Genomic DNA, 27,325 nt, shown 5'->3' with positions numbered 1-27,325 from the left:
CTGAATTTGACCTTCTAATGTTCTCACTGTCTCTTTAATGACTTTCTAATGTTTTAACAATGTAAAAATCACTCATTCATTTTCACTGGTAGCATCTTTGACTGCATGTTGTAGATTTTCAGCAGCAGCTTAAAATGCAAATGCCACCTTCTGAACACCCAATCAAACATTTACCTGCTTGATGTATGAAGAATTAATAGAATTAAAAGAAAGAAAAGAAAAAGCACACACATATCAATGAAATGGCTTTAGTGCAATTATAATTGAGCCCCTCAAGATGACAGACAACATATAATTATTGCAAGAATTTGTAAATGATTAAAGCAATATTTTTGTCCAAACCCCAAATTAAATCACTAAATCCACGTCTACATCAAATTCATAACTGTACGTAACATAAAATCTTCCTACCCACACAGCTAAAATAACAGAAACCGTGTCAGTGTATAAAATATATGTTGAGCTCACTGTATCCAAATCATTCTTCATTGAATGAACACATCAGCTGCAGCTTGATTTTTTTGTTTGTGTTTTTTTCAGATTGTGTAATAATCTGAGGTCACAGTGGATGGCGATAATTTGCATCTTCTGATCCTTGAACAAGGTGACAGGCTGTAATCCTTTATCCTTTACTGAAAAAAGCGTTGGCAAACTTCACAAACCTTGTTATCTCAAAAGTGTGTTATTGCTCTATGCCTCACAGTGACACATTATTGCTAATTGTGCATGTTGCAGAGACCTGAGGGCTGTACTACAAAGTAGTTTAACTAATTTTCCCAGTGGTCATTTAAAAAAACCAAACAAACCCAAACTCATCTTGAGTGGTGTTTGTGGTATATGACACCATGAAGGCAACTGAGATGTTGGCGAATCAACTCAGTGTTGAGTTGCCTTCATATCGAATGGGAACTTTTGGCACAAGAATATTATATTAATATATTTCTTTCAAAGGGAGCAAGTAACACTTTCAACAACAACAACAATAAAAAAGGCCATTAAAAATTCACACTGCCAAGTCAAAAAAACAAGTAGCAGACTCAAATGTTTTATTAGAATTGCTTCAAATTTTGATGACAACGCAAATTCCCATGGTATCGTTCCATAATCTTAGGCAAGAATTGCACAAATGTTTCACTAAGATCTTGTATTGTGTCAGCTGATTCCTGTGTGAAAATGTTGTCTTGTGTTCCACAAACAACTCTTTGCAATATTTTTTCTTATATTTGACTGTGCAATAATCACTGTGCAATATACTCACTCAAATGTGCAATCCACTGATTTTCCTATTTATCCATATTATATATTCTGTATTTATATATGTGTATATGTGTATATATGGTATATTTATGCTTATATCCTTACTCTCATTCCCCTTTATTGTATCTGTAACATGCAACTTCTGTCGGTGCTGCGCTACTGGAAATTGAATTTCCCAGAGGAACCCACCCGAGGGATTAATATAGTTTCATCTAATCTAATCTTTCAGAGTTGCTGAATCCTCGATTTGTCTTCTCAGAATCATGAAAGAAAAAAAAACACATTAATGGCAATTCAGTACATCAGCGGTAGTCAGCTGACCACTGATAAGTAGTTTTCCTAAAGCTACACAACTTGTACTGTCTTAACAATGTGGAAATGCTGTTAGCTTCATAAAACTTTTTTTCCCAAGATGAAAAAATTTCATCCTTTTTCCCAAGATGATGGTTCACCATCATCCTCTTACCAGCTTGCTTATTTAAATACGGGTGGTTGCTTTTCTTTTTTTCTTTTTTTTTTGACCAGGCAGTGTAAGACAGATTCAGCATAGATGCAGAAGAAAATTTAGAAAACTTTTTTTTCCAGCTGCCTACATTAATAGGCTTATCAATATTATTGCCACATTATTAAAAGTACATCTCAACACAGTTACAATTATGAATTTTATCAATCAGCTGAAATTGTGGCAGTGTTTGTGGCAATCTAATGTGAAAGTCACCTACAAGGCTCAAGTGCTTTTGTTTGAGGATTGTGGTGCTAAATAAGAGCCAACCAAACACTGGAATGATTTGAAACTGTTTGCTGCTAGCAAGACAAAAAATGTAGCGGGGAATAAAGTTACCTCGCTAGTCACTAGTCTATCTCTCAAAACTCGACCTGCCTCTGAAACCTGCCAGAAGTCTTCGGAATTAATGATCTTATCAGTATTTCCTTTACAAAACCTTGAGTTTAAACTAAAATAAAAACATCACATCTGACAAATTTGTAAAAATGTTATGGTTTTCAGACTTGCATCTCCATCTCAGCTCCACCTCTTCCCTTGTATTCATTGGCAACAGGAGTAAGAGTAATGTCTGGGTTTAAAGGGCACTGCTCGGGCTGCTTTGCTTTTCTGTGCGTCAAGCTCTGCGGGACGCAAAGCTCCCTGAGGTTCTGTGGAAAGATGATCAGTTCAGTCCATTTGCAATAAATCATAACTTTTCAAAATGTGCAGAAATGACCAAACACCTATAAAAGCTTCCCCAGTGTCCCTCACTATTGATTAGATTACTGCTAATTTGTTTGTTCTATGAATTTTGAAAATTAACATGTTTACAGTTTAACAGACAGGATGATGCCCTGGAGTCTTCTACTTGATCTGCTGACTGTTCCTCTAACACCAGAATGAACTCAGGACTTCTAATGGAAATGTTTTAATAACTATTAGATGGATTGTGATGGGATTTAGTACAGATATGAATGCCCCCACACAGGATGTAGGGGAATAACTTTACTGAGCCCCTGATTCTTCATTATTCTTACATGTTTCCAGATGGATATCTTATCTGAACCACACTGGAGCATTTTTTTTTAATTCAATGACCTTTCAGCCAGTCCAATCTAATGACAGGCTTTTGGCTTTTCTGGCAGCAAAAGCATATTAAAGTTTAGGGTTATCCATCAGGAAGTATTTTGTTGTCTGGTGCCCAGCTTTGCTAATGTTTTTGGCCTAAGATGAGTTGCTGAACTGTCTGTGTTAATAACTTGTGTCAAAGAGGCTGCAACTTTAAGGACACTGATGTGAAAAGCTTTTACTTTAAACTACAGAATTGTAAGGTTTAATGCTCTTGAATGTGTTGGACTGTTAGTTAAAGAAAAGAACATTCTGATGTGTTGGCAGATTAAAAAGTTCATATAGTTTTAGATTTTTAAAATATTTTGTTTGACACCAGTAACAAGAGGAGACATGCACACCGCACTGTTGAATCCAAGCATGGACACTGTTTTGATCCATCCGCCACACTACCTTATCCTGACTGCACTTGTCATGGTGGAAAAACATTTAACACTAAACTGAACTGAATTAGTAACAAGATCACCTGGGAGCTTAATGGTGTTTCGGTGGTGCTCCTGTTTTCTTTAGAGTGCATACCTGCCAAATTGTCCCTTTCATTGTAGTAACTTTAAAGATGATCCACAGAGGAACCAGAAGAACACAGAACAGTCCAAGAAACCAGCCCAAAGCGTACGCCCAGGTCGGATAGACGTAGGTTTTGTTGAACTTGAGAGGCTTATATTTCACAATTGAAAAGACAAAAGTACCCTGACAGAAACAAAAACAACACAACAATGAAGTTTTGAAATTTTAAAAAAAATTCAGTTTTAGAAAAATCTTTATCATCACCAGTGAAAGTACAATGAGTATAGGTTGCTAATAATAGGTTATCTAAGTACAGTTACTCTAAATGTATATGGATACTTTTGATTTGTGTTCTCTTCATCTGGGAATATTTTCCGTGGATTCATTGTTCCTTCATTGTCAGCAAATCTAAAATAAGTTATTAAAGAATTTGATTTTTGGTCCTGAAACATCTTGCTTGCAGATGCTGGTGTAGGCTCCCACTGTTGTAGGTCCTCTCATGAAGCACTAAGCACTTTCCCTCCAAACCCCTGTTTTCACTGCTGACATATTTATCTGACACGATGCTGCACATCATTAACATTTGTCTACAAGTCCTTTAGTTTCTGCTTTGCCTTGCTGGCTGTTCATAGTGTGATAATGTAGGGTCCTTGCATTATGCAATAAAACACATCTTGAAATGACTTTTTTTGTGAACTGTCTCTAAAAAATTATCCTGAAATAAATGAAAACAAACATACACAATAATTAATAATGAAATAAACTGTAGTAGATTTTTTCTTTTTTTCCCCACTTTTCCTATCTCTCGCCACCATATTTGTATAACTGTCTCATACTAGTTTTAGTGTATCACCAGCAGGGTGCACCCTGCACAGTTTATCACAGAGTCATATGCCACAATCACACTGGAAGTTTATGGTTCCTCTGTTACTGCATCACACGGCCACTTTTTTCTCTTCTTTATTCACTTGCATCTCTTGTTCATTCCTCACCTCAAACTATTTCCTGAACTAGAAGAGGAAGTTTTAGCTTTCAATTGTTGTTTGGTGCTTTATCACAAAAAGAGTCCACAACTTTTCATGAATAAATTAGACTACTTGTGTTCTTAGGAACTCTGTTTCACTCACTAGACACACAGCAGGGGTAACGTAAAGCCAACAATGCTTCATTAGAGGCCAGGGACGATAACCTATCATGTCTTCAATGTTGTCATAAAGACGATCAGCACCTGAGCAAAACATGAGAAGTTAATAACAAGGTTAGAATTATCACTATACATTTTACCAGGACTGATAAAATAATAATAAAATCATAAGAGTTATTAATGAATAGAATCATAAAATGCTTTCTACAAAGTCAACCAAAACAGTGAAAGTCATTCCTAAACAGTGTTGGGCAAGTTACTTTGAAAAAAAAAGTAACTGAGTTAGTAACTGAGTTACAATATTCTAAAAGTAATTAATTACTTGAAAAGTAACCATTGCATTACTTTAAAAAAACATTTAACCCTCTGGGGTCCAGGGTATAATTGGCCATTTTTAACTACTTTTAATTTTCCCTCCACATTTTACCTTTAAAAACTATTTACTTTGCCTTGTTTGGCATCATTCTTTTCAGCACAACCTCATGTGTCTGAATTTACAGTTACGTTTTCATTTTGACATACTGTATTAACACAATTGATCTAAAATCAGACAAACAACATAAAATCAGAGTAGAAAAAGTTATATTTTTTTACTGTAACAACCAAAAACATGTTTAATGAATCATATTTCATAACTTTAAATGCAAATATAAATTGTCAATTTTAAAATCCTATGCACAAGTTTTGCAAACAACAAAGTTATTTGCATCCATTTACCTTTTACCTTGATTTTTTAAATAACCATTTCAAACTATTTACAGAACAATCAGCTGTTCTGCATTCAATAAGATGCCGTACAAATTATTTGTGCCACTCCAAATATTTCTGTCCACTATAAAGGAGAACATCACAGCCTGATACCTGCAGGCCTGACAGCAGGTGTATCACTCCTGTTTCTACCTGGAGACAGCAGTCACCTCATTGTTCTGACACACAACACAAAACTATCCACAACACTACACAAACTACACAAGACAACACATTAACTACACACTCCAAACATGCTAAACGTCACAAATCTCTCACATCTCAAAACTCACACTCTCTCTCTTTTTCTGCTGTCTCTCTCTCTCGCTCTCTCTCTCACCGTCACTCCTAAAACTTCCCCTGTTTGTTTGTTTTGCTCATAAGCAGAGAGTGCTTGCTAGCGCTGTCCTTAGACAGTAAACATGACGAAACTATTGAGAAAAAAACGCTGCGTATATATTGTTTATCATGACTCTGGTTTTATGTGGCCTATCAACACAATTTAAAGACTGGTATATATCACCTTGTTGCTTTGTCTTTAAGTGGTCATGTGATTGGCTTACTACGACTACTTTATTCTTCCTCAGTCAAACAGCAGCACTCATGCGATCGTTTTGCCCCCTTTGTTCCAGGTGTTGTGCAAGACAGTGACCGTGATTACCGTCCGCGGGAGCGCGCGCAGCTGCTTAAAGCTGTAGCATCCAGATTACTTACGTAGTCAGCTATTTCCGTGCAACTGATATAAGATGCGGTAAGCTGAACACAGCTTCAACTGTCTGGTTGTTGAAAAATAGTAACGGAAAGCGTTTTCTTGTTAGTAACTGTAACGGCGTTGTAACGATAGGGAATAGTAATTAGTTAGATTTCTCGTTACTGAAAAAAGTAACGCTGTTAGTAACGCCGTTACTTGTAATGCCGTAGATGACAGTAGATGACAGTTGATTTTTAACAGTCGTGCAATCAATATTTGCCCATTTATCTGACACATTATGATCATTGACACCGTGGTGCCAGTGGTTCGGTCCTAGTTGAGCATCACTGTCTCTCAAAGAGTTTAATAACAATATTTACACTTAGATATGAATGAAGATATCAGCTGACATCACCGCTTCACACACCAAATGTTTTTCTCATCCTAACCAGGAAACACTGCGAGGCAGTCCATAAAGCTTTGTTCATGCATTGCAGATGTGTTGTTATAGTTGAATGTTTAGTGTTCTTTAGATCTTTTGCGTTCATTCACATTCAAAGAATCACTACTTTCAGCTGATTTGGATGCCACAAAGTGCACACATAAGGAACACTAAATGCATTTGAAAATGACACATTTAGTTAAAACACAAAGAAAAACAGTAAAATGAAGGTCTGCATATTAATTTTTTTGAACATACAAAATATGACCACATCTTCTCCAGTCTAAATAACCTCAGCACTATCCCGCACATTATCTTTAAGCATCAGTTTCTTCCATCACATGAATAGAAATGTTTCAGGCCATTACTTCTAGTAAATAACGGGCACATTGTACACGTCTTGTACAATTTTAGAGCTAACCAAACCGTGTAAAGGTTTAGGCAAGCTTAGCTTGATCTCTCAGATGATTACCAAAGCTTCAGGTTACAAGTTCCACACTTATCTTAGCAGCCAATCAATCAGCAGCCACTGGCTCATCTAAGTAGCCCCCTAGTACTTTTAAGATCAAGACAAATGATGTAAGGAAAGTAGAAAAAAGCTGTAGGACGGATTTCCAGATATCCTTAGTTTGCAACACTATTAACAAATGGTAGTTAAAAGGAACAGTGAAGTTGATGTGTGAAAGAAAATTGCTTATAGAAAATGAAAGAAAATAAAGCCTCTGTTTAACTATAAAAGACCTCTAGCAACACCTGCCAAACCACAAGACTTTTATTCATAATCAACACTAAATTCAGCGTCAGAGGTTTGCAAGTTTGTATATCTAAATGAGGCTAAACGGAGAAAGTCCTATGGGTACATGAAGTGGCAGTAAATACAAGCAGTTTTTTTCACAAGGCAAATGTCCAAACATTTGCTAAAAAAGCTAAAAATACAAAGAGCAAAGCATCTACAACAACATTTCAATATGAGTACATAAACAAAAGGTGAGAACCCCACCTGTCACTCTATGTTTCACAATTTGAGAACCACTGATTTAACAAATGCTTTAGTTAGCAAGAGGGAGATATATATTACATGAGCCTCTGGAAGAATGCAGTAGTTAGTGGTTATAATTGTAACCTCTAACTAATTTGAGAGCTTTTTTTTTTTAACACTGACTTCACACAATTGTGCTGTTAGACTGGGCCTGAAGGGAAAACTCCACCGCAATAGAAAGTGGTTAAAAAGTGAAGCTGCTGGTAAAGTGGTGCTGAGCCAGTACCCACAAGACACGGCTTATTCTTGTGACCGCAGCTGAGCAAGATTCAGAATAGCTGGAATGAACGCCTATACAGTAAGCCTAAATTTTGGCCATTTAGTAATAAGCGACTCAATAAAAGCAGCCTTAAGTGTATTTTCAATTAATGCGGGATTAGCAGGATTTGAATCAGCTTTCTTAGCCAGATCTGTGCAAACATGCAAGGATTTGACTCTCGGATTTTAATGACTCACCATATATCCATCCAATCGCTATCGACTGACACACAGAAAGAAGGAGAAGATTGTTTCCACTACACACATAATGATCAAAGAGTTGAAGGAAATACAAGCCGCCCTGCAGGAAGACAGAGAGGTTAATTGGTATAGCTAATCAAAGATAAAGACAACAAATGCATGCATACAAATTCAGTTTTGCCTAAAAAGAACTAAGTTAAGAGTAATGAGCACTGGTCCATTTTTATACTCTACTGATGGTAGTGTAAAGACTTGTGGGAAAGTTAATCAGAGCTCTCACCTCGGTGACGAGGAGGAGGCCGAGAAAAAAGCAAACAGAGCAGAGGCAGAGCAGCAACAATTCTCGACGATAAGCTCTTCGAAACACATTGGGGAACATATCCGTCACTGAGGTCATCAAACACTCCAAACTCACAAACTGCAAGAGACACAGACAAATCAAACACATTTACTAAGAACCAAACATGTACAGTGATGAAAAATAAACAGGATTTCTAATGGCTTAATACAAACCTGTGTATCTGCCCCCAACAAGATGACCATGATGAAGAAACATATAGCCCATAATTGAGGTAAAGGCATCATGGCTACCGCGCGCGGATAGGCAATAAATGCCAAGCCAGGTCCTGTTCAGAAATATTTTCAGTCATTGATGGCAACTTAAATATTTTTGGAAAAAACTGCTTACTGCAGCCTTCTCCCAATTTATATTTTAGTTACAGCACTCTAAATGTTTTAAATCTGGACTCACAAATTCTTGCAACATCCTACTGTTAGGCATATTAACCTGATGGCATTCATTTATTTCATTGGAAAGAGTTTAAGGTCAGGAGGATTGTTCAGGATTAAAGACGGGGAATTACTGTATTAGCCGTGCTTAGCTAAGAGAAGCTAATACAGGGATTTTGTCTCCAAAATTAAATTAAAGCCATTTCCATGCCAAGTAAAAACACAGGCCCAGCTTTTCCATTTAGCATTGTTTTGTTTTGCCTTGATTTTGGTTGTTTTTTTGGGGGGGGGGGTTTTGGTGGTGGTGGTGGGGGGGGGGCTATTTTAAAGTGGATTAATAAAACCCACTGACAGTGTAATGACTTAATTAAATATAACAGAGGTTGTGTAATGATGCCCTACCAGAAGCTGCCACTTCTGATATTGGCAGTCCTTGTTCGTAGGACATAAATCCCAGAACAGAAAAGATTGCAAACCCTGCAACAAAACTGGATCCTCCGTTAACCAAACACAGAACAAATGTGTCTCTGTGGAAACAAAAGAAGAAAACACACAGCATTCAACAAAGAGCAAAACAAGAAACACACTTAAAGCAAAAGCAGCTGTTTAAAATGTTGGAATATGAAAAAAAGTACCTTGCTGCCCAAGATATTAAGTAAGAAGAAAAAAGTTGTACAGGATTTGAGCATTATGTAAACTTTTTTATTTACTGTTCCATAATCAAGGGATGTCATACACAGTCTGCATGTTATTAAGAAAGCCTGTGCCGTTTTATGAATGTATCACTTTGGTGCTCCCTGCTGGCTATTCTAAAACTAAGCGGCCAGGGATAAAATAACGTTGAAAACATCTGTTTAGTGCAGTTTTATCTTGTCATGACAATAAGATTACTACAATTTTTGAGCATATATTTTTTTTTAATTTAGGAACATGGGCAGAGGAGCGTACTCACTTGTAACAATCATTGTTATACTTATTGTAACTGCCCAGAGCCGTCAAACTCCCCTGACAAATCCCAAAGGAGAAAAGAACTTGTGCACCCGCGTCCATCCAAACCTGATGCCAACACACAGATATTAGTTTACTCATCACTAAATGACGATATTCATTGTGTAAAATGTAGGTATTTCAGTGTTTAGGCTTCCGTGGGTAGTGTGCAAGCTTGCAGCTTTGCTTGGTATTGACACATTGTTTTGATCTTATTACTTACTTGAGGGTCCACCAACCTTGTGGGGTCAGGATACAGGTAAAAAGCTAAGCCGTTTATGGCTCCTGGTAAAGTGAGTCCACGAGCTAACAGAACCACTAACATCACGTAGGGAAAAGTGGCCGTAAAGTAAACTACCTGTCAACAAGAAGGAAATGCATGGTTCAAAGCAGACATCACAGGGACATTGTAAAGTTTGATGTTCTTTGGTGTAAGAAAACATTTTTTGCCATCTAAACATATTTCAGACAATACATTCATACATACATTTGTGCCATAGTATTGTCTCTCTTTTTTTGCTTGCAAAATGAGACATGACTGCTGTCTGCATTTAGGTGTAACGCCTCTTCCTCCAAATACATCCCTGTGCCTCCTCCCAAAGAGTTCAGATTTAGTTTGATCTGTTCACAGAACATTAAGCAATACTGGAACCATGTGATCTTTGAAACTTAAGAGGGGGTTGCTGTTACCTTAAGTTCTTACTCATCTCTTTTAGAATTGCACAGTAGTGTAATCCACACAGCAAGCCACTCCCAGGGAGAGTACCAACAGTCCTGAACTTTTGCCTTGTTACATCCTGATAAACTCCAGCTTGTATGCATTTCTGTATTGTCCTTCTAAGGTCCTATAAAGGTTCTTTTGATTGAAGTATATGTTCACACCAACAAATTTATATGAGACGATTAAACTTTCAGCAACCAGACCTTAGATGTGACTCTGATCATTTTCTTTTCAGTGACCAATTAAAACAATCCTGGTATTTTCCAAGGGTTCACGAAGTTATTCTTGCAATATTACTTCAAAAGGTACCGTAGATGTGATAGTAGATGTATAAACTGTGTTTACAGAACTTATTTTCTAAATGCACACTAATAAATCATATTTTAAAGATGTTTCTCTACCTTTCCAGTGGACTTCACTCCTTTCCAAACACAGAAGTAACAAATGATCCATGCCAGTAAGAGACACAAGGCCAAATCCCACCTCAGGCTACCAATCTCCTCAATCCCTTGAGATATACCCAGTACTCTTCTCCTGAAAAGAAACCCATATTATTTGTTAAAACGACAGCCATTTGGGCGCAAAAAAAACTTTTTTTCACAACTACTATAAGTGATAACAGAGTTGACACAATGCAAATGTTACAATATTTATTTACAATAAACCAGAAAGTCAATTATATAGTTGCCCATCAGCCAGACACTAACCTCCCTTATTTACCCATATAGATATAAAATGCACATAATTTCAACAAATTCAGTGGATTCAAATCTCATTACCTAAAATATGTTCAAGGTATTTATTTAGAATGCAGTTCTACAGATAGTCTTTTAGTTCTGATACGTCTTCTTTTATCCACTTGTCCAATTCCAACAAAAGTGTATTTTTGTGACAGGCTGCTAGTCACAAAGTGCCTAAAGATATCATTTCAGAGTTAGGTGCTTTTTCTACACCTAAATGATTGATGACAGTGTTTAGTAGTTAGTAACACAGCAACAAAGAAGCAACAAAGAAACACTTCGAAAGACTTTCAGCCGGGAAAACTACTGAGCACTTAAAAAATAATTAAAAAAAAAACAAAAAACAATAAAATCTGGTAACTTGGAAAAATATAAACAATGAGGGGTGTCTCAAGACATTTTCACAATACTGTAAAATCCCAAATACTGGAACCTTGATTTAATCAATTAATGTATCGAATGATACAGTGCAATACTTATACAGTAAAGACCACAGATTAAAAGGAATCAGAAATGATTATACTTTTATTATATTCAGTAAATGACATGTTACTGTCATGGAGTTAAAATGATAAGGTGCTAGGCAACATGATGAATCATAATATGTAAAATAGATAGAACTTTTAGCAGCCAAGTTTGGTTGCATAACTTATGACCATGTAAGAGAGTTTGTGAACAAACTGATACATAGAGATTTGCTGCATTATAATGTGTGAAGTCACTGGTTGGCTGTAACCAGTCATATCAGGGGCAACTTAAACTCATTCAGCACCAAGTGTTTAAGTTCAGGACTGATGTGAGTATATGATCAGTAGTAATCTTGGCCACGAAAGTATCAGCATGCCACTGATCACATTACTGATGTCAGTACATTTATGACATACACGGTGATAAGAAGGCACCAATCATACCTTCCTAATATTGACTCTATCAATAGGACCACTCCTTCCATAATCGTGACCAACAGTATCATGATTAAAAACATCCAACAGCACAAAGGTGGTATGCTGTGTGTGGTACAAAGTGATATTTCACGCAGTTACATAATTTGATATTTGGTGAGTTCGTAATTTTTATCAACACTGAGAATCGAGACTGGGCCAGATGAGCTCACAGCTGTGTACAGCCGCGTGTTATGACTAAACACGATGTGACCTAATCAGTATCTGAATAATCCAACACAAAAATGACTTGATGGTATTATCGCCAATTATCAGCATCCATCCCAAAAAGGATCTTACATCTGTACCAGATTACAAGAACACATCTAAAGCTAAAAAGATGGATGTTCCAGATTAACAATCAGGAAATTGTATTTGGACTGATTATGTAGTGTGGTTACCATGTGTTTACAGATTGCCTACTCTGATAACTATTGAGAAATAATGAGCAGCTATTGGTTAACTAGTATGGAAATGCTGCTTTCCAATAACTCAAATATATGTTGTTGAAATTTAGGGACTGATGGCTTCAGTGTTCGGCAAAAACTCCAGAGGTAAATCCACCTACCGAGGTCAGACACATGTCATTTACACTTACTCCCAGAATTCTGTTGCCGGTGTTGTTGCCGGTGTTGTTGCGTTTGCAGCTGCTGTCCAGTTGGATGACGCATTTGCTTTATCAAATTCAAAACAAGACTCTGACAAAGAAAAAAGCAGAGCCATGTCAACAAAGTTTAATCTATGTTTGATAAAAGAGATATTAGAGACTACACATTTGTCAAGCACAAAATGACCTCACTGTCATGTGAGATTCCCCAAATCATCTAGATCACCATGTCAATAACCCTGAAATAAAGAATGACCACAGTGAAATCTTCCTTCGCTTTGAATAGCTACCTGTATTCCAGGAATTCCTGCAGCTAGCCCATGGAATCTCAGCACTGAAGGATGAAAAGAGGTAGAAGAAAGCCCATGCCTGGATCACAATGTATGAAACAGCAGCATATGCAATCACTACCTGGGTTGCATATCCAATACCTGAGAAGATAAAGCGGAGTCAGTATATATTATAAAAAGGCAATTAAATTATACTGCAACATATGGAGTAAATTTCAATGGCATCCAAAACATTTAATGTACTTTTGTTTTTTTTAAACCTGCGCTGCAAGAGAGTTTCACAGAACTATCTGGAAAGTAGCTGTTGGAAAATATTTTGAAAATAATGGTGCTAACATCAGTCCAAAGTAAGAGGGGCAGAGAGGTGGTGACAGTCTGGGAAAGCTAATTCATTACATAATGCATTGTTGTTTAAAAATGTTTTAGAACCAACCAAGAGAAGGTTTGACTGAATGCCCACTGCATGTAAAAAAAAAAAAGAGCCCACTGTAAAACTAGGACATCTTACTATTATCACAGATTGAAGGAAATAGGAACCACCCTATGTTTCTCTTCAGCGCTGTAGCCAGGCTGACAAAAAGTCAAAGCACTGTTAAGCCAACCATTCCTTTAACGTTAACTAGTAATGACTCATAATCATCTCACAGATGTAACATTATCTACAGCTACCTTCAGTACTCTACTTCTCCAATTGATCTTTCCGAGTTAACTTCAGTAATTACTTACCTCCTAGGTAAGTTATCTGCTCATTACAGTACACACACACTCATAACTGTCCTCGTGAGAAGCATGTAGAAGGAAAAGTGTTATTGTGTGACAGTCTTAAGGCAAAGGAGGGTCGGATTAACAAAGTTTAATAAAAAGCTCACTGGGGACTTCCCCCTTCGAGCCCTTGCATGAAACCTTGTGCGATGCAAAAGCGATGCTTTTGGTCCCTTGCAAGAACAAACGGTCCATTTCTTGACTGTTCCTTATTTTTGTTTAGTTTTATTCTGACAGTTTGGTCCTTCGAGTCAGATCCATCTACCCCACTTGCCTCGGGAACGCGACCGAGACCAAGCACAGGGGTGTCTGGGACTCCTTACAATCAAAGTCCCCCCCCCCCCCCCCCCCAGTGTTGTTAAAAACACAGTTTGAGGACATAGAGGCCGGGAGCAGAGGCAACTAGAAGAGTGACAAGATCCATGAACCAGAGGAGCAACTTGAAATGGGAGCAAGCGGTCTGGGCCACTAACAGGGACCCTCGAGTGGAAAATAAAGTAGGCCTATTACTAGGTTCAGGCACTTGAGGGCTTGTGCATGTTAATAATAATAATAATAATAATAATAATAATAATAATAATAATAATAATAATAATAATAATAATAATAATAATAAATAACCATAAAATAAAAATAAATTGGAAAAAAGACTAGCTATTTAAAATGGTTTGTGTGTGACTGACCAGTGTCTCCAGTTGAGACAAAGGGGAAAATCTCACAGTGACAACAAAATCCACCGGACCACGGAGCAGTTGCTCAGGTGAACTCTGTATTAACTAGGTTAATGGGACGAAGGTGGATAGGATGAACAAAAATGGTACAGATACATTTGTACATTTCTCAGCAAAAACACCCAGGTACTGGTATAGTTTGGACATAGTACCAAGTCGCCCCGGTAGTGTGACACCACAGTTGCATGACATGACACAACGCAGAGCAGGACCTTACACAGACATTCAAAACACAATAGGCATACACTGCACCATGTCTTACAAAGACAACCCGGGCTCAGATGCAGCTTATGAGCAGAAACTTCTTCAAACCCAAAGTGCCCCTTTATTCCTCACAGCTTTATATTGGGAGGGAGCATAGTGGTGGCCTGTAAATTAGGCCCTGAAGAAAAAGGCCAGTACAGAGGATTTGAAGCTCCTAATGTGTCATTAGCGAAAAGGAAAACTGAGAGGTAGCAGGATTTAGAAGCCTTTGTAACAAGATTTGAGGAAACAAGGGTTTGGGCTGAAGAAAAGAGACACCCAGGCATGCAGTACTCTCCGTTTTTGAAAGCAGAAGGAGAGTACTACCAGTACCAGGTTAAACTGGAGCACAAAAATAAGAAAAGAAATACATCTAGATGATCGGGGATAGTGACAGGTATTCTTACAACAGAAGAGGAGAAATCACACAAAGACATTCCAGACACATTGTGGTCAAAGGGGTCCACGGATGTTGGACATATCAAAAGAATAGAACCAGTAAAAATACCCCCTAAATCATTTTATAGGTCTCACCAAAGACAGTACCCAGTAAAAAAAAGAAGCAGAAGATTTAAATCAAAGATTTAAAGAAGGCAGGGGTAAAAGAGTGCCCAGATTCCATGTGTAATACACACTGTTAGCCTTAGCAGTAATTTCCATAGCTTAGTACTGCAAAATCAACAGTAAAAAACTCTAATGGATGTTAGCAGTGTGGTACAGTAATTTGCATGTAATTGTGGGAAAATTCCATGAGATTACATTATTTTTACGGTAACTCACCATACTCATGGAAACAGCTGTAAAATACAGCAAATGTAACAATTGGCGATGTTACTGAGATTATACTATTACACCATCCAGATTTCTGTTGTTTTCTACTGTAGATCTAAGAGTAATTACTTAAATCCTCATTCAGAGTGTATTACTATAAAATGCAATTCACTGTGAAAGTAGTATAACATATAAACTACAATATACAGCATACTTTTCAACTTAAGGAGTAAGTTGCAGCCACACTAAAATTTAATTCCTTGAACTGAATGGAACCTCATATATTAATAAATGTATTTGTTTATTCAAACAATGTGAAACATTATTAATACTATTAATTAATAGTATACTTGTAAGGTTAGTATTGTGATAGAGTCGAGTATATTTTAATTATACTCTTGTAGACATTATGCTAGTACAATTATGGTGAACAAAAAGTACACCTAAAAGTTAATTTCAAGAATACTGTTATGTACTAAAACGGGGGCCAATATAGTCCCAAGAAGCATTATTAGTATACGTACTAGGTAAGGTATACTTGGGAAATATAATTGAAGTATACTTATTTGTTGAATGGCCAGCAACAAAAACTAATGGCTACATTTAGAGTAATGTTTAAAAATGACTTCATTTAGCAGGGTGTTCCTTTTTTCTCTTTTTATTCTTTCTTATACTGGACCTTCATTTGTTTTGTATAAGGTGGTACTTTTTAAGACACCTCTGCCTAACTACAGTGAACAAACCTAATAATATGCTCTGGTCGTCATTTTACACAAGTTAAGGTGTCACATCCATGAAACCTACACCACTAACCAGCTTCAGTCCTACAACTTCACTCTCAAAATTAATAAATTCTGGTATAAGCAGAAACTGTATTTTTAGCGGTGCATTATGTTGCAGGCCAGACTGCTATTAAATGCACTCTCCTAAAGAAATAATTCCTTTGTAGCACCACTTCGTCTTGGTTCAGAAGAGATGTCCTGGATATACGTGATAATGTAACACAACAATGTTTATGTTTGTTCATGTTTAGCGGGTTGGGTTGTGTTTTTAAAGCGATTGTTACGTTTTTAAAGCTTTTTAATGCGACAGGTGCGATAGCCGACACCACACCTTCACCTGACGTACAACGTGACGTATGACGCACACGTCGGGTATTCTCTTTCAAAACAACAATGGGGATAGAAAATATTGCTCGAGGTTGTTAATGCTCCTTTCGCTGGTTGCCAACCACCATTAAATAACAACAAGAAGAAAATATTGATCTGCTTCTCTTAGTTTTGCACGTTTAAGCCGCAAGTCAGACTCAAACAAAGCTGCAAAGCAGGAGAACAACATGGCCATCAACTATTCTGTGCCACAGATCCAGTTCGCTGCAGCACAGAGTGATGATGAGACCGTTAACATGTGCAACTTAGAAGTAGTCAGAGGTAACTGGATGTTCAATCGGGTTAAATGCAAGGTTGATTGGATTATATCTGAAGATCATATGCTATTCGTGATAACTCTGCTAGACTCCAAATTGCTCATCCATGCGGGAGTATTTCAAAATTAAATGAAACCACTTAACACTTTTTCCCTAAAACGGACTGACATGGGACACATTAAAGTTGGATCGGAACCAGCTAACCAGTCTGAAGGTAAGTGTTTTTTCACTTATTCGAGAGAAGTCCGAAATGCGTTCTTATTACTGTTTGTTTTGACTTTTAAGCTACCCTACCAGGAAATTTTCATTCAAATGCTAAGACAAAATGTCAATATCTATGAATGTGGAGACTCAAAAGACTAGTTCGGTAATAGTTGCCGATGGATTTATGAGACTTGATAGAAACTTGGACGTTTGCAACAGGTGAATCGGTGAGCTACCGAGGTTGCGCCCAAATGCTTAAAGCTGTTAGCTGGTCAGTGTTTTCAGGTGTGCTTGTACTACCTGTACGGTGCAGAGTGCTGACTAAGTCACGTTAAACCCATTAAAGCGTCAAGCTCAAATATCTTTTCATTTTTGTGCACTGTTCTCTTGTCGGCACACATTTTCTGTTTATTGAAGCCTTTTGTGAATCATTTTGATCATGTAAAAACTGGGAATTGGTCCCTATTGACAATACTCTTATTTTTTGCATTGCATATGTCATTTAGGAAAGGTAATTGGTCACTGAACTTTTTGCAACTATGTGTATTTCTAAATTTTATGGCTTCAGTGCACGCAAATTTATATTGTTCAGTTTGCATGTTAAAAGCCTGCCAAGCACCCCAAGGCTGATTATGCTTGGTAAGAAGTCATTTATGAAATAGGGCTGATTAGACCATATTACAATTTCTGTTTGGCACAGGAGCTTTTCGTGGACACAGGTATCCAGTCTCTGTTTTGTTAGCTCAAATTTCTGTAATTTCCTTTATAAACCAAGGTTGTTGGACATGTGTCTCAGTGAATCCAGCAAAGTAACAATATCAAATTTCACATTACATATTACTGATCAACATAGTAGTCTAGCTACATTAACAGCAGAAATACTGAAGTCAATACTTTAAAGTTTAACAGCAGCACAAACTATAAACTCCAAAATAAGCATACAATTGATTCATCTCCGGTAATTTAATTGGGCTGACTCTTTGTTAGGTGTGTTTAATGTGCAGAATAATTCCCAACTATGTACAATTATAATATGTTAAGACGGACTTGTGTACATAAGGCCATTAATAATTAACTGTACGTAGCTATTTGCTTTATGACTATCTAGACAGTGTGAAGAAGTGAAGTATTGAAATTATTTTATGTTGCATAATGACAACATGTTGCCCCTATACATTTAAGGGCAAAGTTCAATGACCACCACCTGCTGGATGGTGAGTGCAGAGGGGCGTGTAATTGTTGAGCTGGACAAAGAGAACACCTTTGCTGATGCAATGTCAGTCTTCTTTGGTTCATTCTATGTATTGAACCTGGAATACCAGGAGTCAGCGTGTGCAACATTGGAACTAATTCAGAGGTATGTTTGAACAGTTAGCTAATAGTGATAGATGATGAATAAATTATCCCTAAGTAACTCATTATTTCAAATCACAACTCAATGTTACTGTATGTTACTATTTATTATGGCATGTTTTAAGGTTTTTTTGTAAGGATAAACCCTGAAGAGGGAACAAAATGTACCTCCAAGGTTGGGACAAGCAGAAAGACTGGGACCACTGTGAAGCGATTAACCCTCATGTCACAACTTTCCTCCAGCGCCTTACTGAATTTGAGTGGAGAACATCAAATTAGGTAACTGTTTTTGCCATTTTTAGTGAATTTCTTGTATAATTTAAGTGAACAATGTGTTGTTACCTGTGTCTCCACAGATAATCCATGGCCCATGCTTTCTGGACATTTACACAAGACGAACAACAATGAAGACAAGCTCTCTTGCCATCTTGCAAGACGCTGTCTCTGTCCAATAGGTTTTTTTGAGTGCAACAGTTTTGATTTTTTTTTCCTTCTTTTACCCGTTTGTTAAAAATTATTTCAGCTACTTACACTTTAATTGTCACATGCATTGGCTCACCCTACAAATCAATGAACTCAGTCCACAAAGCAAGATCAGGGTTCAGTGCAGGTCAGTCAAGTTCCTTCACACCACACACGCTCATCCATGTCCTTGTGGACCCTGTTTTGTGCATTGATTTGGTGGTGTGAGCCAGTATTTTGGACAAAGTGTATATAAAGGCAGACGTGTGGGGCTTGATATTATATTCATTACAATTCAGTTTATATGTATGGTGCCAACAAAATGAATGCCAAGGCACTTCACATAGTAGGTTTAAGACCCTACAAAATATAACTAAGAAAACCCAACACTTGAGCATATGTTGTCTGCCATGATATGGATATGACATAATATCGTTATTGTTTGTACAACCATCTGAGAAAGTAATGGATTACAGGGTTTAGTAAAAACAAATGCTTCCTCAATGAAAATATGTTTTCAGTTCTTTTCAGTTTTTGATTTTGGAAATGTGTATTTCTGCAGAGGAAAATCAGAACTGAAATAAAGTGGTGTAAAGCACATGAATTATATTTTGTGTGTGTGTGTCTGTCTATCTATCTATCTATCTATCCATCCAATTTTTTTGGAACCCTCCAGTCTCTTACAGTATGTTACTGTTAACTGAAATTACGGTCAATTACGACCTGTTAAACAGTAAATGACCGCCTGTTGGGACACGGTGTCCTCTAGCAGAGATGAATATTTTTGGTACTGATGATGCGTGATAACGGTAAGTTACTGGTTAATATATTGCAGTTTATTACCTTGCAGCGGGCTTACAGTGACATACCGTGAATAAACGGTAGTATACCAATTTCTTAATCACAGTATGTTGTTACTTTGTTGACGTAATTTACGACATATCTCACTGGCGACAGTGAGATACCGTAAAAAAGGCTACGGTGCGTTACCATAATTTGTCCAAGAGTATTATACCACACCAGCAAAAAACGGTATCATCCTGCAGAACGGTAAGCTACCGTAACACGGCGTCACGGTATGATGCTGGCACTCACACTCACCACTATCTGTTTCCTGCAGGTCCCTCGTGATGTAGAACCATATCCCGGAAACTACACCTGCTTCACAAGGGCTAATGGAAGCTGGAACTTGGGTTACTGACACTGATGCATGTGAAGTGCACTGGTTTTTAAACCATACTGTTGGTAAAGCAGATGTTTGGTGGCTGTTTGGGGATAAGAAGCTAATATATTGAAATATATTAATGAAATAATGAAATATTCTCCTCTAACAAATTCACATGAATCCTTGTGGAACATGCCAGTTGTTAAAGCAATAAACTATACTGACTCTACTGGGGTCATCTCTATGAACTTCAGATTAAAGGAATGCTTCTTGCAGTCTCTTATGAGCAATTAGCAATAGTTCATTGTCCCCTAGCTTCCATCACAGGTTCACTGCTTATAAGATTAAGTGACTTAAATATAAATTATATTAGAATATGTCAGTTGAAAGCAAGTGTAAGTGCAGAGAAGCTCAGCCGAAAGATCAGGTGTCATTTGTTTCCACAAACATATTCCATATACCAGAGATACAAAGAAAAATGTCCCAGGGCTTTGACTTGAATCCCATGACACACTTCCAAATAGGCAACTGCAAACTTTGCTGGTGGAAAAATAGCAAGCCAAATACTTATTTTGGACTATATATTATTTTGTCATATAAAACAAATTTCACTGTTTTGACTAATAATTTATATGTTTTCTTAAAATACAGCAGCAGACATTTTTGCTTTGACATTTTGTCATCCAATGCAATTAACCTAATGCGCTTGCACACTTTTACATAACAAGAAGTTACTCTAATATGCCTTGGCTTTTTTCGAGTTGAAATACATCGTAGAACCTTTAGCCCTACTTATGGAAGTATTTAAATGATAGTGTAGAAATATATTTGTGTCTGCATGCATACTTTTAACCTTGTGTAGATTACAGAAAATTCTAAGTAAATTCAAACTTGTTTACCCAATTCTTCTTTTTAAGGCCATTAAAGATGTACAGTGGGTACGGAAAGTATTCAGGCCCACTTAAGTTCTTCACTCTTTGTTTTATTGCAGACATGTGCTAAAATAATTTAAGTTAATTTTTTCCTCAATAATGTACACACAGAACCCCATACTGACAGAAAAATACAGAGTTGTTGACATTTTTGCAGATTTATTAAAAAAGAAAAACTGAAATATCACATGGTCCAAAGTATTCAGACCCTTTGCTGTGACACTTATTCATTTAACTCATGTGTGTCCATTTTGTCTGATCGTCCTTGAGATGGTTCTACACCTTCATTTGATTGATTATACTGATTGAACTTAGGAAAGCCACACACCTGTCTATCAGCTCATAATGCATATTAGAGCAAATGAGAATCATGAGGTCAAAGGAACTGCCCGAAGAGCTTAGAGACAGAATTGTGGCACAGAGCTGCCGAAGGTTACAAAAAGATTCTGCTGCACTTAAGGTTCCTAAGACTATAGGGGCCTCCATAATCTTTAAACAGAAGATGTCTGTGAAGGTTCTCAGTCATCCAGGTCATCGTAGTCAAAGGAGCTTGCAAAGAAAAGTGTCTGGACTTCTTTAAGTTGCTTGAAGACATTTCACCTCTAATCCGAGAAGCTTCTTCAGTTCTAAACAGAAGATGTTTGGAATGACCAGAACCCTTTATAGAGCTGGCCGTCCGGCCAAACTGAGCTATCGGGGAACAAGAGCCTTGGTGAGAGAGGTAAAAAAGAACCCAAAGATCACCGTGGCTGAGTTCCAGAGATGCCGTTGGGAGATGGGAGAAAGTTGTAAAAAGTCAACCATCGCTGCAGCCCTACACCAGTCGGGGCTGTATGGCAGAGTGGCCCGCTGGAAGCCTCTTCTCAGTGCAAGACACATGAAAGCCAGCATGGAGTTTGCTAAAAAAAAAAAAAAAAAAAAAGCTGCAGGGACAGGACGACTGAAAGATGAATGCTGCTAAGTACAGGAATATCCTGGACAAAAACCTTCTCCTGAGTGCTCAGGACCTCAGACTGGGCCCAAGGTTTACCTTCTAACCAGTCAATGACTCTAAGCACACAGCTAAAAAACGAAGGAGTGGCTTCACAACAACTCTGTGACTATTCTTGAATGGCCCAGCCAGAGCCCCGACTTGAATCCAATTGAGCATCTCTGGAGAGACCTAAAAATGGCTGTTCACCAACATTTACCATCCAACCTGACAGAACTGGAGAGGATCTGCAAGGGGGAATGGCAGAGGATCCCCAAATCCAGGCGTGAGAAACTTGTTGCATCTTTCCCAAAAAGACTCATGTCTGTATTAGATCAAAAGGGTGCTTCTACTAAATACTGAGCAAAGGGTCTGAATACTCAATATTCAGTTCACACCATGTTTTGGTGTTGTAAAATGCAAAGATATAACGGCTGGTGCAGCTGTTCTTTAGCAAGCAGATTGGGTTAGTGAGGAATTGATCATTTATATTCAAACACTAAACAAAGGTCTATCTGACACAGTTATATAATGGACATACTGCAAAGGGTGTAGTAAAAGTAATGCTTACACATTTAACCTTTTGATCATGATCAAAATGGTAAAAATTGATTCAGTTATGTAACAAGGGAAACGTCTGTTTAATCATGGTTTTGATTTGATTAGATGCATCTAGTGATATTCTGTACTTCCTTGGATATTTTAGAAAACCAAAATCAATTACTTGACTACTGTAAAATAAAACATTGCTAAAAGCTGTACTGTGCATCTGTTTAAAAAATATAGCACTACATTATTTTAATTGGGTTGACACCTGGGCTGTTGCAACATCTTGTTTTAAACCATTCCATTGTTGCCCTGGCTTTATGTTTAGGGTCGTTGTCCTGCTGGAAGGTGAACCTCCACCCCAGTCTCAAGTCTTTTGCAGACTCCAAGAGGTTTTCTTCCTAGGTGGACGGCCTTGTCTTGGTAGGTTTACAGTTGTGCCATACTCCTTCCATTTCTGAATGATCGCTTGAACAGTGCTCTGTGGGATGCTCTGCACTCAGATCAAAGGGGGCTGAATAATTACGCACACCCCACTTTGCAGTTATTTATTTGTAAAAAATGTTTGGAATCATGTATGATTGTTGTTCCACTTCTCACGTGTACACCACTTTGTATTGGTCTTTCACGTGGAATTCCAATGAAATCGATTCATGTTTGTGGCTGTAATTTGACAAAATGTGGGAAAGTTCAAGGGGGCCGAATACTTTTGCACTGTATGTGCTGGGGACAGACAAGAGAAGCTTTTCTTTTTGGCAGTGAACATAACTGATTTCTTTTTTCTTAAGTCAACAAGTTATTTTGCAATTCTCTGAATCTCTGAATAATCTTGACCTTGATGTTTTTTTCTCAAGGAAATGTTCTGTGTCAGTCAGATATGCCAGATCTGTCAAAGAACACACATGAACCAGTGCAGTAGGTGAGACAGCACGACAGTCTCGACGCTGTAAGATACAACACATTACTCACACTTGTGCTCTGAACAAAGTTAAGTAAAGCTACAAAACTTTTTTGTGCTCAGAGGACTTACTTCATGGTTTCATACATAACCATACATCACTCCAAAAAATAAAACCTATTATTTGAGTTATTGTTTTTCACGTAAATTTATTTAACATGTAATTCCCAAAAAGTAATGTGCATTTTTTTATGTGAAACTAAAAGACAATTCAACTGTTGGTAAAGAGGGCATGTTTTCACACAGTATCAACTCTCACTTACATATTTCAGCTTTTTTTATACACTGACCTTCAAACAAGGGGCAGAAGTGCCTCCAGCAGGTAATACATCCCTGAGATGTGAACTGTCCCATGGCTGTTTCCAGGAGGAACATTGGGATGCCACAAGCAAGCAGAAACAGGACGTAGGGAATCAGAAATGCACCTGAGAGTAGAAACACGAGGATCATTACACAAATATGCCACAAGATTTTGCTTGGGGTCAAGCATTACCCTTCATGTTCACATATCAACAATTTTGAGAGAATGACGGAAAAGCAGAGGGGATATATATATATATATATATATATATATAACAATATTTATGTGTGAAGGTTAACTTTTTTCTCTCACTGATAATAAATGTTTGATCCGCATACCTCCCCCATTTTTGTAGCACAAGTAGGGAAACCTCCAAAGGTTTCCCAGGCCAACCAATGTTCCTGCTACAGCCAGTAAAAACTCCAACTTGCTCGCCCACTGGCCGCGGTCGAGCAACTGAGTCTTCTTCATGAGACCTTTTTCTTGCCCGGGTACGTCCAGGCTGCTTCCTTTAAGAAATTCCCTCGGCATGCTGAGAAAATCAGTAGCAAATTAAGTTGTATTGGTTTTGTTTGTTTGTTCGTTTTTCTTGTTTTTTTGTTTAAAAAAAAAAAACAATACAAAAACCCTCACCCCAATGTCCTTCCACTTCCTCCACACTTATAGGACAACTGCTGTCAAACCTCTCAAGCTCTCATTCACACTGACAGAGAGCTCTGGGGGTTTTATTGCACACATTCAGAACTTCTCAGCTGATTATTTGGCATTGCTTATAAGCTTAATTTATTCATTCGTTGAACTTAAGCTCGTAGGATAATCGGGAATTGAACTGGCAACAGAGTGCTGCCGCATTTTTTGGCGTTAAAGCGTAAAGCGCAAAAGAAAAACGAGGTGAACACCTACCTCTCCATAATCAAACTCCCGCCCCCAAGAGCCCCTTTCCAGCCCCAGAAAACTGATCAGTATTCCTCTCAGCCGCTTACACTGCAAGAGCTCTACACAGCAAACATGTCATGAAAAGAGCCAAAGTGAGAAACAAAGTAACCGTGGTTTGCTTTAACTCCTCTGACCCAATTATTGCCAGACCTGCACGTTACGCATTAGAAGAAAAAAAGAAAGAGGTTTGGCTATGACAAAGATCCGATCTAATGCCACTTCCCTGCTGTATTTTTCCACTCAGACAGGAAGACCTTGAGTGTATAAGATTAGCACTTTGGCTAATAACTAAAGCAAAGCAGCTGAGCCGTCTCTGTTAATGTCATGTGCTGTAAAGAGACCTCACTGAGCTGCCAGCTGGAGGATTTGTAGCAGTGGTTCATACATCACATGAAAGCAATATAAACATTTCTGTATGCAAACAGGCATGCGGTGGGAATGACTGAACGTATAGTGTGCACCTTGTGTTATTGCATGGCGTCTATAATTAGATGCAGGTTCTGCTTCACATCTGTACATGTGCAGCTGCTTTAATTTCCTTTCTGAATGTGTTTCTCTGAGCTCTGATTGCTGAATGTTTTCTGTGAATAATTTACTACATTGATTTTGCTACTGATAAATATTTGTTTTTGTTTTTGGCCCTGAGAGGCCAAACGGACTGCAACTTCAGAAAACACTTGCAAAAAGAAAAATGCTGCAAAAAGAAAAACGCTGCAAAAGCACACACAACACAACGGAAATGTTTCTGGGGAGACAATAACCGGACGGACCAGTTGCACGAACCAAAACATGCTAACAAGTGCACTGGGACTGGGAGACACTTCAAAGAAGTGGAAGCGGAGCAGCCAAAGAGTAAACTTTCAAAAGTAAGTTCTGAATATTATGTCACTTATTTATGTGCAAATGTTTAATAATGAAGAACATTAAAACATTACTGTTGGCCACATGCCGGCAAAGTTATGTGGCATTAGCGATGTTTGTACTTTCAGCGTTTACTTTGTTTTAAAGCCTTTACTTTAAAATATACGCTGTTCGATAGTCGACCTTAATCTTACAGAGAATGTGATGATGTTGTGGATAATTAAAGTCAGTCATATATCCACAAACACAACAAGCTGAAAGTCAGTGATGCTGCTCGGTTTGCAGTCCTGAATATCACAGCACAAGCAGGATTCACTGCACTGTTAATGTTAGCTATGTTATATTGCTGCCTCTGTTCGGTGGTGTCGAGCCAAACAGACTTTAACGTGTGTTTGAACGAGCTGACGGTTCACTCGTTAAGCTGAAAGAAAGATGCTTTAATCACAGCAGTCGCACATGTGTCCACTGTACCATCTGGGAACTCTTCTTGTTTAGCACTCGTAATAACACAAACACTAAATCCTCCTTCTCTTGTGCTGTTTTGTAGCAGTGTCTACACCTGAGACTGTCACCTGTCTGTCTGTCCTGCACTCTCTCTCTTTTTCTTTCTCTCTGATTGTGGAATAAAAGTATGAATATGTATTTATAAGTTACACTTGTGTTTGAATCCTGTAGCTTATCACACATTTGATTTCCATGTGTCACAACTGCAAGTGTCTAGAGTTATTATTGTGGTAACGAGCACGGTAACTAGTTATTATGCCAAAATCAGGAACGCGTTAGTCGTTACTGGGATTTAGATAGGGTCGTTACTCGTTACTTCGTGTGGTGGCTATCACGGAGCTTCCACAGATTCAGTAACATTAGCAAGTGGTGGAGGCCAGCAGGTGGAGGAGGGAAAGGGGAGGCAGGAGGAGCAGAGAACGAGGCGGCGAGTGTGAACTGAACTTCAGGTAAGAAGTTATGACCTGCAGTCTATCTGGGTCAGATATAAACCAAGTTTAGGTGGAGTTTATTTTCGTTATTCTGACTTTTTCCGTACTGCGTACTAGCTAGCATGACGGAGTTTCTATACAGCTGGGTGGGTGCTATGAAGTTAATGATGTTGAACTTTATTTTGTTCATAAGTTATTAGAGTTGCCAACCGTCCCGTCTGGTATTCAGAGAAAATATTGCGCGTCTCTTATTGAAGTGAAAAGGAACCGTTTGTCCCGTAATTCAGCTACAATGAAAAAGACACAAAGCTGAAGTTATTCTGTGTCTTTGCTGCACAGCTGCCTCTTCTTCTTTCATTCTCCCCCCTCCCTCTCCCTTTCTACTTCAATCATGAAAACTGATCAGTGATCAGCTGATCGGCTCTCTTGTTTGTTTATCGCCCACTTTGCGCCAGAAAAGGGAAACCAGCCGATGTCGCGTTAAACAACAGCAGCACGTTTAAGCTTGATCAGCTGTTGTTAGAATTTATTTAATATCAATTTCTAGTATCAGCTGATGTTTGCTGGAGCCACAGCTGCTGGTCATGATATCGGTTTGGTTATCTGGTGAGAGGGAAACATGAAGATGAAACCAGGAGATGTCCTTACTGAATCATCAGAGCTGAACAGGTGATGGAGAAACAGGTTTACCTTTTGGGTGACATGAATGAGTTGAAGGGAAGTTATGAACTGTTTCTGAGAGACAAATAACACCAGGATCCTTTTTTTTAGGTAGCTGACAGCTGGTAACTGTGCAGGTGCGGATCTAGCAAAGTTTTGCCAGGGGGGCAGGTAGGGCATTAACAGGGAGAGGTGG

At 38.1% G+C, this 27,325-nt stretch overlaps 1 protein-coding gene and 1 long non-coding RNA gene across 4 annotated transcripts; one reads left to right on the top strand and one right to left on the bottom strand.

The window, feature by feature from the left end:
* Positions 1–234: 234 nt before the first annotated feature.
* Positions 235–24,967, bottom strand: LOC146518410 (sodium- and chloride-dependent GABA transporter 2-like). Of its 3 annotated transcripts, XM_085158571.1 has the most exons (16): positions 24,641–24,967; positions 24,371–24,453; positions 24,076–24,269; positions 23,727–23,861; positions 12,914–13,054; positions 12,615–12,714; positions 10,737–10,869; positions 9,838–9,972; positions 9,580–9,683; positions 9,030–9,154; positions 8,412–8,524; positions 8,179–8,316; positions 7,896–7,998; positions 4,504–4,604; positions 3,389–3,559; positions 235–2,409 (listed from the first exon to the last, which is right to left on the bottom strand). In XM_085158571.1, exons 3-16 carry the CDS (start codon positions 24,266–24,268, stop codon positions 2,260–2,262), a joined length of 1,842 nt encoding a protein of 613 aa, XP_085014697.1. In that variant the 5' UTR covers position 24,269; positions 24,371–24,453; positions 24,641–24,967; the 3' UTR covers positions 235–2,259. The 3 variants fall into 3 exon arrangements, with proteins under 3 accessions (XP_085014697.1, XP_085014695.1, XP_085014696.1); XM_085158569.1 differs by lacking the exon at positions 24,371–24,453 and having other exon boundaries at positions 24,641–24,958; XM_085158570.1 differs by lacking the exon at positions 24,641–24,967 and having other exon boundaries at positions 24,371–24,634.
* LOC146518411 (uncharacterized) lies at positions 16,254–18,951 on the top strand. Its single transcript, XR_014873966.1, has 2 exons — positions 16,254–18,407; positions 18,529–18,951. It is a non-coding gene; the product is annotated as an uncharacterized LOC146518411 (long non-coding RNA).
* Positions 24,968–27,325: the final 2,358 nt, after the last annotated feature.

This window comes from Neolamprologus multifasciatus, chromosome 5 (assembly GCF_963576455.1).
Source record: "Neolamprologus multifasciatus chromosome 5, fNeoMul1.2, whole genome shotgun sequence".
NCBI classification, from domain to species: Eukaryota; Metazoa; Chordata; class Actinopteri; order Cichliformes; family Cichlidae; genus Neolamprologus; species Neolamprologus multifasciatus.
This window is presented reverse-complemented; position numbering and strand designations above follow the sequence as displayed.